The sequence below is a fragment of the Diplotaxodon limnothrissa genome, linkage group LG3 (genome assembly GCF_057381915.1).
Source record: "Diplotaxodon limnothrissa isolate DT_005_m linkage group LG3, D_limnothrissa_male_GT1.1, whole genome shotgun sequence".
Taxonomy (NCBI): Eukaryota; Metazoa; Chordata; class Actinopteri; order Cichliformes; family Cichlidae; genus Diplotaxodon; species Diplotaxodon limnothrissa.
In genome coordinates, this window is record NC_140598.1 from 25,490,657 (window position 1) to 25,503,089 (window position 12,433).

Below are 12,433 nucleotides of genomic sequence, written 5' to 3' on the forward strand. Positions count from 1 at the left end.
CACTTGGTAACAAAAATGCAAGTTTTATCCCATGTAACAAGGTGTATGTCATGGTAAAACCTCCCCTACACATCAGGAACAAGAAACTAAGAATCTACTAGTCTCACTCATTTAATCCCTCTGCTGCATTCTGTTCACCCCTGCTATAATTCAATCATCTTTCCTAATATAATATTAGTCCAATAGTTCATATATTGCTTCTCATCCCACTAAGTGAACCGAACAACATGATAAAATCAGAAACACAGGCTTAAAATACTATCTGGTCTTCTTGAGCTTCATTACATGCGTGTATGTGTTAGTAGGATTAATACATTTTGTGCTCCTTAAAGGTTAAAATATCAATACTACAGTCTAAATATCAGGAGAGCAAATCAATATGTCCTTCTTGTTTCAGAAACATCTAAAGTCAGGTTCAGCTAAATCCTAAGCGTTTGCAAGTTCACCAAGTGAATGTAAAGGTGTTGTTAACACCGTCAACAGGTACCCCCGCGTGATGTGTGCCACTTCCAATGTGATTTTTGACACCCCCATATGGAGGACAACAAGAGCCACGCACATCGAAATAAAGAACTCTGTGCTTGAATAATGAATTGTAGAATAAATTCTTCATTTGTGAAATTTTTCAATCCCTCATTAACAAAGTGATTTTTTAAATGTTTTTTAAACTCCTAGGATGGTAATGAGGTGCAGTATAAACTTAGTTGGCTGAGTTTATACTGCTACCGATGAGTCTGAGCGGGACTCTTTTGTGGATCTATGGAAGTCCATATTTACTTATTTAATTTTTTGTTTCACACATGGTACAGCAGTAATTCATTTCTTATACACAACCTTCCTGTTAATTAAAGTAACACTGTTTTCATGCATGAACAGGAGCATTGACACCTGCCCCCTATCTGTGATGATACAAGTAGGCAACCAAAATTACACTCTGACAATATTTTACACGAAACAAGACAAAACAAACAGAACAATATAATCAACAGTGAGCAATACCACTAAATATCAAACAGAAAGGATAATTTTTTCTACAGTTAAATTCTGTTATTTTCAACTTCTTCATATTGGTTTATCGTTTTATTGCTATAGCAGATTTTAAATTGAGAAACCTTTGTACAACACATGCTATACCTATTATAAAGACACATCTCCTGGATGCACTGGTACGCATCTTCAGTGATGTATCCTAAGGTCATCAGGTGTTTCGGGTCTCACAACATCATACACCCTCGCCCAGGCGACCCAGCCGGGGGTGATCAGGCCCCGACTTGCGTACCAGTAGCTACCCACGGATCAGCCCTCTTGATCCACAGCCACCTTGTGGCTTTCTCTGCCGCTTCACTCACAGCCTGGATGGCCCTCTTCTTGGCTGCCCCAGCCACGCCCAGCCACACTTTGCAGAGTGATCGTCCTGCAAAGCCCCTACAACCCACTTCTATGGGCTCATAGAAAGTCTTCCAGCCCCTTCCCCTGCACTCCTGCACTAGTTCCTGGTACTTTCCTCGTTTCCTTTCATTGGCCTCCTCAATCCGCTCTTCCCAGGGCACTGTGAGTTCCAGCATGATCAGCTGTTTTGAGGCCTCAGAAATAATTATCATGTCTGGCCGGAGTGATGTTTTTGCAATGTTCTGAGGGAACTTTAGTTGTTTACCCAGGTCAGCCTGTAGCTGCCAATCAGAGGCTGTGTTGAGGAGGCCAGTTGTCAAATGTGGGCGCACCTGGGGGTTCTCTCCAGCCTTAATAAAAGAGATTGCCTTCCTCGGAGCATGATGATGCTTGCTGGTGCTGATTGCTGAGGCAATCTTTCCAGCAACTACTCTGAGCACCTGGTCGTGCCGCCAACGATACCGACCATCGGCCAGGGCCCTTGGGCAGCTGCTAAGGAGGTGTTCTAGGGTCCCTCTTCCAAAGCACAGGGGACAGGCAGGTGTCTCGCTCTTTCCCCACAGATGGAGGTTTGCTGGGCTTGGCAGAGTGTTGTAAACTGCCTGCACTAGGAATCGGATCCGGTGGAAGTCTGCCTGCATGATGTTTGCCCAGGTGACCTTGCGCTGCAAGGTGCTCTCCCACCTTGTCCATGCTCCCTGCCGCTTAAGGCCTACAGCTCTACTTACTCGCTCCTCCTCCACACCTGCTCGGACCTCTTCCTGGAATAGCAGGTGTCTCTCCTTTCCCTGTGCCCTGCTGACCTGGGCCTTTGGGACGTACCCCAAGCCTGCTCCCCCTGTTGCTAAGACCCCCATCAGTGTTTTCTGCCTTAGGCGTGACTCCGCCACCTCAACTGCCTTCTCAGCCTTCCACTTTCTTCCTGTCCTTACCTCAATACCTGCTGATGCCACCTTGCAGTCTTTAGAATCTCTGTACTGTAGGGCTTCTCGTGTACGAGCCACCTTGAACTCTTCTTTGAGACCACTGAAGGGTAACTGCACGCTGTTGCTTGCCCCATACAAGGCAGCGCTGGTGAGACTCCGGGGAAGTCCCAGCCACTTACGAAGAAAGCCACTGATCTTTCTTTCAAGGGATTCCACAGTAGTTATTGGAACTGTATAGACAAGCAAGGGCCACAGGATTCGGTTTATGTTTATGTTTTTCGAATCCTCCTCTTTGGGAATCCAGACTCCCTCTGCGCACCTCCACTGATCAGCAACTCTCCCTCTCCGCCATATCACCTTTAAGATCTTCCACAGGTGGCGAAGCAGCTCTGGGCAGCGCTTATAGACAAGGTAGGGTACGCCACTGGGACCTGGGGAGGATGCAGAGCGGGCTGCTTTGATGACCTCACACACCGCCTTCAAACTTGGCTCCGTCAACTTGAACTCTGCTGATGGTGGGGCAGAGTTGATGAGAGCTTTGTTTGGTCCCAAGTCTTGTTCCCTCAGTGGGTCACTCATGGTCTCATGAAGGAAGTTATTCACCTCCTCTGCTGAGCACTCCAACTGCCCGCTTCGCTTAACTCCAAGCAATTGTTTGGAAAAGCGAAAGGGATCAGCAATAAAAGCTGCACGTTTCCTGGCTATCTCTCTTCCTCGCCTCCTGTGCCATTCTGCTCTACGGAGGGTAATCAGCTTCTTCCGCAAGATGTTATGCAGTTCCTCTAAAGCTTGCTTCTCCTCCGCATCAGCGTTCTTGAACTGCTTCTTAAGGCTCCTGAGCTCCTGACGCAGTTGATGAATCTTCATGGCCCTGCGGTTCATGGTGTAAGGGGTCTTGTTGTAACACTTCTCGATCAGGCCGAACCTTTCTGAGGCGTAGCTGACTATGATGGTGGTCATTGTTTTAAGCCTGCTGTCGGCATCTCTTTTGGCCACAGCTTGTATGATGTTGGAGACATCCTCATCAAACTTCTGCCACTCGCTCTGGCTGCTGGCCACTTAATCCGCTGTTTTGGAACTACACTGCTTGGATTGGAAGAGTCCAGTGCGTGGAGGGACTGGGCTCTGTGGGGTGCCTCCTGGCCGGGCTCCTCCTGCGTCTCACCAGGTTCTCACCAGGTTCAGGACCTGTGCGTTGCACCTTACTCTCCCGCGCCAAACATTTCATTCTAGCCTGATGGACCTTTAGGCCACGCTGGTTCTTACACAGCTTGCCGCAGATACATGTCTTACTCGTAGTCCTTTCCATTGCATTGGTCGTTAACCTTGAGTCCGTACGATTGGAGACCTCATCCTCCCCCCCTCTCGGGATCTCCTGGGGGTATCTTTCTTTAGGGCTTTCCGTAGCTTTTTGGGGTGCTTTCTCACGAAAACTGCAGACCGGGATGCTAGCCCACCCTGCCCCTGGAGCTGTCTTTCCGAGCTGTCATCTGTCTCTCCAGTAGTCACCAAACTTTCTTGGTTGTCACCTAGACTCTTAGATGATGAATGAGATGATCATTGAGAGAATTTCTTATGCCTATGACTGTTGGACACATTTGCCTTTGTGTGGTTCGAGCAAACCGATGCTTAAAATAAAACTTCCTTCTTCCCTCCCCATGTTCTGAACACAATACAAATACACTTTGTAACTTAAGAGGTAGTGTTTTATTTTTTGCCCTAAATATAATAATTTATGTCTGTAATTTCATTATATCTTCTAGTTTTCATAATTTTGATTTTATATACAAACTGTTACTGTCTTCTCTATACTTAACGTTATGCATAATTCAAAGCGCTCTCTTCTGTAATAAATATAATGGTTTGGTTATTAGTCACATATGTATTCCCCCATACTTCATCACAATAACTCAGATAGGGTAGAAACAATGAAAAATATAATATTCTATATCTAGCAAGCAATTAATGAAAATATGATCAATTAAAGTTGCTAACTTTTCAGTTATTCTACTAGGTTTAGTAATCAGAGGGTAAAACCCTCTTCCAAATATTAACTCAAAAAATCTGATGATGACTTATGATTGGACATTAAAAAAAATATTATAATCCCCGCAAATACAAAATGTCTTATTTCCCTTTACCTTGCTCAATAAATCTTCTACTAGAGGTGGGAATCACCATACATCTCACGATACGATATTATCACAATACTTAACGCACGGTACGATATTATTGCAATTTTTAAAAAATATTTTGCGATATTCAGATTCTGTACATAAAGGTAAACTTTATCAATATTCATTTTATCTAATATCAAAGTCTCACACTCAGTCTTTCTCTCATTTCAGTCAGTTTTATTGTTGACAAACTGAACGGTTTGTATTACAGTCTAGTCCAACTTAACTGAATGCAACCATCTGGTACAATTATAGCTATTCTGAACAATGAAATTTCTGAAAACTATGCAGCCCATTCAGCAACTGAAGAATTTGAAAGTAAATTAAAACAAAATATAATTTTACATTAAATAAAAAAGTTTTAAACTTAATTAAAACAAAACATGTCTCAAATTAAAATAAGTAAACTGTCATGTTTATTGCTGCCAAAAAAAAAGTTAAACACATTTGGACAGTGAAGGAATGTAAGGATTCTTGCTCAGAAAAAGGATCAACATGCTCTGAAGTCAGAGCATGTTCCAGTCCACGCAAACTTTTTTTGTAACAAAATATCGATTTCTGCTGTCCCTGTATCGATACATTATTAGCAAACAAAATATCACGATACTACACAGTATCGACTTTTTTCCCCCACCCCTATCTTCTACTACTGTGAATGTTTCTATGAGTGTTCCAGGCCTCCTATACATACAAGTAACAATTATATTACCCTTTATTTCCATTTCTATTTCTATTTCTACTGCCACACACTCTATTAAATCATTAATAGCCACAGACATATATTCAACCTGCTTACATTTCAAATCGCTATCAACAAAAAGTGCCATACCTCCTGCCTTCTTATTAGATCTATTTTATATGATATAATTCATACCCATCAATGTGAAAGTCCCAACCCCTTTCCTCATCTATCCATATTTCGGATAGTGCTATAACTTTAAACTTGCCTTTCAGATTATTCAAAAAATCATTGATCAGAACAAAGCTTTTGTAGAGGCTTCGACAGTTGAAATGAATTCATGAAAATTTATCGCCTATGTAAACATTATCCCTAAATAATGTTGACATATATACAGGGTGTAGCATTCCCTGGGTAAAGGCGGTGATATACAGGACAGTCAGTGGTTTTTCCCTTTCCAGTTCTTGTAGCCAACTGATGACTTTCTTTTTGTAGTTGTTTCTGGGGTTTTACCTTGAAGCTTTATAGGTATTGTTGTCACTGAGGAGTTTAGTCATGTTTATTTGCTCTGCTTCTTTTTGTCAGGGATAAAATACAAATATATACTTTTGTGTCCCAGCTGAGTAACAGGAGGACAAGAGTCTGGTGGTGCAGCATAGGAACAAGCCATTTGGACTCAGCTCAGCCACTACAGAGGAAACAATGACTTCAACACAAAAGGTGAGAAAAATATCACAGTTACACTGTTATTGAAACTGTGTGCACAGCTGGTTGGTTTTTAAAAAACAATTAACAGCAGCTTTATCTTTTCCATCCTGGGCTCCTCCATATATACAGAATCTACATTCACAACCAAAAACCACAGAAGTTAGAAGAAAATACAAAGATCATATTTTAACAGCACATATTGAAACAACAATATCATCACTTGAACTCAAAATAATTTATGAAGTAAAAGATTTTCTCCTCTTATATATTTCTTCAATAATGTCATTTTCATTACAACTCCCATTGTAGGACATCATTGTAATGCGATACTATCACCACAAGGTGGTGGTAACACACCAACAATGTGTTTGTTGACATGTTTGATTCCACCAATGGAAGGAGTTTTAGTTTGTTCCATGACTGCATTTCACTCACTGCCTCTGTTTGTATCTGTCACTGCAGGACCAACATGGAGCAAGAAGTCAGCGCTCTCAGGAGGCCGACAAATCTCAAAGAAGAAAGGGAGAGACAACCTACAGCTGTGATGAGTGTGGGAAGGATTTTACCCGGACTGGCAACCTAAAAACACACCAACTCTTCCACAGTGGAGTTAAAGCGTACAGCTGTGAGTTGTGTGGAAAGTCTTTTACCCTGGCTCAAACCTTAAAAACACACCAATTCATCCACAGTGGAGTTAAACCTTACAGCTGTGACTTGTGTGGAAAGTCTTTTACCCAGGCTGGAAACTTAAAAAATCACCAACTCATCCACAGTGGAGTTAAAGCACACAGCTGTGAGTTGTGTGGGAAGGATTTTGCCCGGGCTAGAGGCTTAAAAATACACCAACTTATCCACAGTGGATTTAAAGCATACAGCTGTGAGTTGTGTGGTAAGGCTTTTGCTCAAAATGGCGACTTACAGAGGCATCTAGTTACCCACTCTGGAATTAAGGCGTACAGCTGCGACTTTTGTGGTAAAAGTTTCAGCGACAAACGGTACCGAAATATTCACGTACGGATTCACACTGGAAATGATGTTTCCTGCTGTGATCAGTGTGGGAAACTGTTTACAACAGACACACAGTTAAAAATACACATGTTTAGCCACACTGAGGAGAGACTTTACAAATGTGACCTGTGTGAGAAGACTTTTAAATATCCACATCACCTGAGAAACCACCGACACATCCACACCAGAAAATAACTCTACAAATGCAGTTACTGTCAGGATGTATTGATTTTTTTATCTTGTAATTTTAACCTGATCAAGTCTGATCAGTAAACTTATGGAGTTATACTGAATAAACTTTTTGGAAAAATGAAGTGTCATTTTTGCCCAGTAAGCTGAGTGTTATAATGTAAACAGTAAAATGTAATTGGACGTTGGCAGAGATGCTTTTTATTTTAGGCGACGTTCAGGATAAAAATAAAAAAGCAGAGCGACGCACATGGATCCACTTCCCAGCCCTGTCGTCACTGTGGTGGTGGGAAAGTTTCTCTGTGTCCTTTGTGGAAAAACTTCCAATCATCAATGGGACCTAAAACCACATCAACGTAGACACACTGGAGACAAAATGAACTACTTCCAATAATGTGGGAGAGGCTTCCACACACCAAGTACATTAAAAATACATGAACTCTTCCACAGTGGGGTGAAAAAGCACATCTGTGACCAGTGTGGGTCATCCTTCACCACTGGACATGAGCTTAATGAAAAAGCATAAGTGAATCCACACAGGAGAGACATCATACAAGTGCAGACACTGTGACAAAAGCTTCTCACAATCAGGTCATCGTAACAAACATGAACGTACACACATGGAAGTGAACTTCAGCTGTGACCAGCGTGACAAGAGCTTCAGGAATGTCAGTTCATACTCCGAACACAAACGATCCCATACTGTAAATAAACCTGTTTCAGGCTCAGACTTAAAAACCTTGAGATCAGGCTCCACAGAGTTCAGATGGAATCTCCTGTGTCAGCTGATGTCACACTTGGATCTGATGAGGTAGCTCTGATTTCTGGACCTGCAGTGAATAATTCTGAATGTTACATTTAGGAAGCTGTAGATGCCCTACCTGCATGTATAGATATGTATATCAAGTTTATGTTTTTTCCTTTGAGGGATTTTAATTCTCTAAAATGTTTTCCTTATTATATTTTGATCTTTGTTCCCTTAGGACACAGTAGTGTTTAGTAATTGTACTTGTTACTGTATTATTAAAGTTATAGGTATGTTTTTTTTTTTTTACAAAACTGATATTGTATCAAAATTGCAGATATGGATATATATTTCAATTTCTTTCATTTGAACTTTGTTTACAAAATTAACTTTTTTTATGTATTCATTTAATGTGTTAAATCATTGTGTTAATCAGTTAAATTTCAATCCTTCATTCATATTTAATCTTTTGCTGTGGTAAAATCTTCTCTTAGAAAATTTTCTCCCAAAACTGCAAATAATTTCACAGCAGTTGTTCTTAAAACTTCCAAAATGAACTAAATCTGTCCACCAGCTTTGAAACAACACCTGCTGTGACTTTATGTCCAGAAAGAATAAACTCAAGCTAAACTGGTTTTGGGCTGTACTTCCACGTAATACCAGTTTGTACCAGAAGATGAAGCAGTGAGTCAGTGTAACCTTTATTTAATTGGCAAATTGGCAAAGACCACTGATAGGTTTGTAGCTTGAACCTATCCGCTGGAACGTTGAGGACAATATAATTACATTCTTTCAATCTACAACTGATTATACACCTCTAAGCATATATGGTTAAATATTTCTAAGCATAAATGGCAATGAACAATACAAAACCTAACATCCACATTCATATTCACAGTGGCAGCAAAGAAATGGTGAAAGTTCAAAAATTCCAATTCTTTTAAACCTCTATTTTTGGCTCCTCCTTTCACTTTAGTGTGTTTACTGTGTTCTTGAAGTCCACATGTTGTTTCTAATGAATTCATTTAGATCCACATGTTCTGCAGCTGTTTTCTTGTTGATTTGAAGTTTGTATTATGAAATCGTGATTTGATTTGATCCTATATTTGATGAACTGTGAAAAATAAAGAAATGGTCTCACAACAAGTAGTTCGAGCCCTGATTTCAGATTCAAAGTAATTTAACTGTTTTCAGTGGTACATGTGGAGGTTTATCACTGGAGGAACCTTGGCTGTTCTCCACTAACATTGAACAGGGTTCCTGCAGCTCATTAAAAACTCTGAAATGATCTTCAAGGACAAAGATATTTGATTTTTCTTAAAAATAAGATGTGGGCATGAGTTTTCAAAGAGTGTGTTTAAGATTCATTGTAATGAACATCTCACACAAAGCAGATGTTCCTGCATTGCAACAGCGGTTTGCAGATGTGTTCTCCCCCCTGCCCGTCTGCATGACTCTCATGCAGCACCACTTTGAAACGCAGCCTGGCGTGAAAGTCTGTTCATGACCTAACATGTTGCCTGAGCACAAGAGACCAATTGTACAAAAGGAATTGGCTGAAATGGTGAAAATGCTATTATCATAGGATGAAATGAGGATTTGTTCCTCAGTGTTTGGTCTCCTGTGCTTACCTTTTCTCCAGGTGATTTGTCGCAGCTGTTGAGAGGGGCCGGTTGTCTTTAAGGTGCTTCCAGGTAATTAAGAAGTGAGCGCACGGTTTTATACGGTTCTGTGATGATCATCACAAAGTCAAAGAGGTCTCATGGTTTGATGCCTATCCCATGCCCCAGGTTGACCTGGACTGGTTAAGCACTGCTTATCTTTTTATCATGCTGGATTTAACCAACGCCTACAGGCAGATTCCCTTGTCTGCAGAGTCCAAAGACAAAAAAGACCTTCTCCACTCTGTATGGTTCATACCATTCGTCACTCTTCTGTTTGGCTTGTTTTTTTTTTTCCCAACTTTGTTTTATTAATTTCAACAATGACATACAAAGTTAGCAACAGCTAAGTCAATCTTGATTTCAGAACAGTGGTATGTCCATTATACCATCCAACCTCCCAACCCAAATTCTCCCCCTACCAGATCCACAATAGACAAAACACCGCAGAGAACCAGTCTCCACACACACACACACACACACACACACACACACACACACACACACACACACACACACATAAATAAAATAAAAAAAAAACAACACCTCAGGACCCATACACATAACAAGCATAACCCCCAAAAAACAACAACAACCACAGCTCCTCCCCCCGTAGCCAACCAAACAAACAAAAACAAACAAAACAAAAACAGAGAAAACAATAGCAGAGAAAGGACCAAACAGAACAAAAGGAAAAACAAATAGATAAGGTATAAATAAGATTTAAAAAAAAATAAACATTATAACGTAGCTTCGCTCAGTTCACTTCAGACTCAGGAAGTAAAGTAATGGTGTCGACCAGCAAGAGAAATGATTTCCAGATTTTGTTAAATTCCCTAATAGAGCCTTTTAGAGAGAATCTAAGTTTTTCCAGCTTTAAGTTAAAGAGTACATCTCTCACCCAATGATCATGAGTTGGGGGGTGGGGAAGCTTCAACTTCAACAGAATAAGCCTCCGGGCCAGTAAAGTGGTAAAGGCTAGGGCCTGTTTGAGGGGACCAGATAAGTTCAAGTCGGGAGGAATGCCAAAAATTGCAGAGAGTGGGTTAGGAAGGACAGTCTGGCCATATGCTTGGCTAAGTGTGTCGAATATATTCCTCCAAAATTTACTCAGTTTCGAACAAGACCAAAACATGTGGACATGGTTGGCAGGCGATAGTCCACATCTGCTACAGGCATCACTGATGGTTGGATAGATTTTAGATAATTTTGCGTTTGTATAGTATACTTTATAGACCACCTTGCACTGAATCAAAGCATGACGAGCACAAATTGAAGACGAGTGAATCAATTTCAAAGCACAATCCCACTGCTGTTCTGGCAGGGTTGTCTGAAGCTCTTCCTCCCATCTCAGCTTAATATGAGAAATGGATTTGGGGACCAAAGCACCTAGTATTTTATACAAGGCTGATATCAGTCTGTTTTGATGAGGGTTCGTCTGCAGGATGATATCCAGATTTGTTTCTGGAGGCCGATTGGGAAAGTGAGGGAACTGCGTTTTTACAAAATTTCTAGCCTGAAGATAGCGAAAAAAGTTGGAATTAGGCAGGTCGTATTTAGACGATAGGTCAGCAAATGATAGAAGGGTGTCCTGACTGTACAAGTCCTTAACAGTCCTAAGTCCGTTATCTTTCCAACTACTAAAGGCCGCATCAGTGTTTGAAGGTGCAAAATTGCAATTTTTTGATAAAGGTGTTAGCAAAGACGGTCCAAGTAGCCCGAAGTATTTTCTGAACTGTCGCCAAATAGTTACTGTTTCCTTAGCTATTGGATTATCCCCAACAAAGGTTGGAGAAAAAGGGAGTGGTGAGCTGAGTATTGATGATAATGAGTAACAGCTAGATGCAGTTTCCATTTGTACCCAGGCTGTTACAGGGGGGTCATTATGAACCCATTGTAAAAGTTTTTGTATGTTAGCTGCCCAATAGTAGTGTCTAAAATTGGGCAGACCAAGACCACCATCACTTTTAGAGGACTGAAGAATAGACTTGCGAATTCTAGCTTGTTTCCCTCTGTGACAAAGTGGGTGAGAAGACCATTTGTCTACATTCTTAGTTAACATTCTTGTTTTGATTTAACCATATTTCACATGTAATCTGCAATAGGCAAACATCTACTATCCCGGGTTTGTTTATGTTCTGCACTTTTACAGATTATATAATATAACATCTTGGTTTAAATCAATTCATGCAAGTTTGTTAAGTTAACATGTTATTTATTTCAACTGTTAATTTGTATTGTTTGAACTTACCTTTACCTACCTGTCTTCCAGAAGCAAAAGGAGGAAATGTCGTTCTACTTCCTGCTTTATACCTTCTGGGTTCATCTGAGGTCACAGGAAGAGACCAAGTGCAGGAGGGGAAGAATTCTTATAATTTAATAAAGTTGATTTTAAAGGGTTTATAAAGAAATAGATTTAATGTTGTGATATGTATTGATTACACCAGAGTTTATGTTGCCAGTCAAGAGGAGTAGTAGAGGATGAATATAATCATGTTCATCTCACCTACCTACTGAATGGAATAGTCCAGAGGAGAAAGTGTTTGATTAAGGGGACTATTTAAGCAGACGAACTCAGGTGTTTCAGAAGAAGGGTTCAGGTCAGTGTAGCTGTGTGCAGTTTGACCTTAATTTCCGTTGATTTAAGTTCAGTTATGTTTATTTGAATTGAGTTTATTATAGAGTTGAGTTTCTTATTTGTTTCTTTGTAAATATTCTTGGGCCACAGAATGGTGAATAAATCACTTGCTACACTGGACAGCATCAGTCTCCTGCACTTCTTTGACCGCTTAAGTCGAGTCCTACCACACCCTCCCCATATGAAATGTGACAGAATCTTTTCTAACTTGTCAAAAAAATGCCTTGGTAAGAAAAATCGGGACATGTTGAAAAAGATACAAGCATTTTGGGAGGACACTCATCTTTATCAGGTTAACTCTCCCTGCCACTGA

General features: G+C 40.6%; 1 protein-coding gene across 1 annotated transcript in view; it reads left to right on the forward strand.

The window, feature by feature from the left end:
- LOC146635088 (uncharacterized) overlaps positions 1–7,082 on the forward strand; it is a 163,370-nt gene extending 156,288 nt beyond the window's left edge. The window contains exon 5 of the mRNA XM_085344554.1: positions 6,395–7,082. Coding sequence (XP_085200680.1) covers positions 6,395–7,082 — 688 coding nt within the window. The remainder of the gene's footprint in view (positions 1–6,394) is intronic.
- Positions 7,083–12,433: the final 5,351 nt, after the last annotated feature.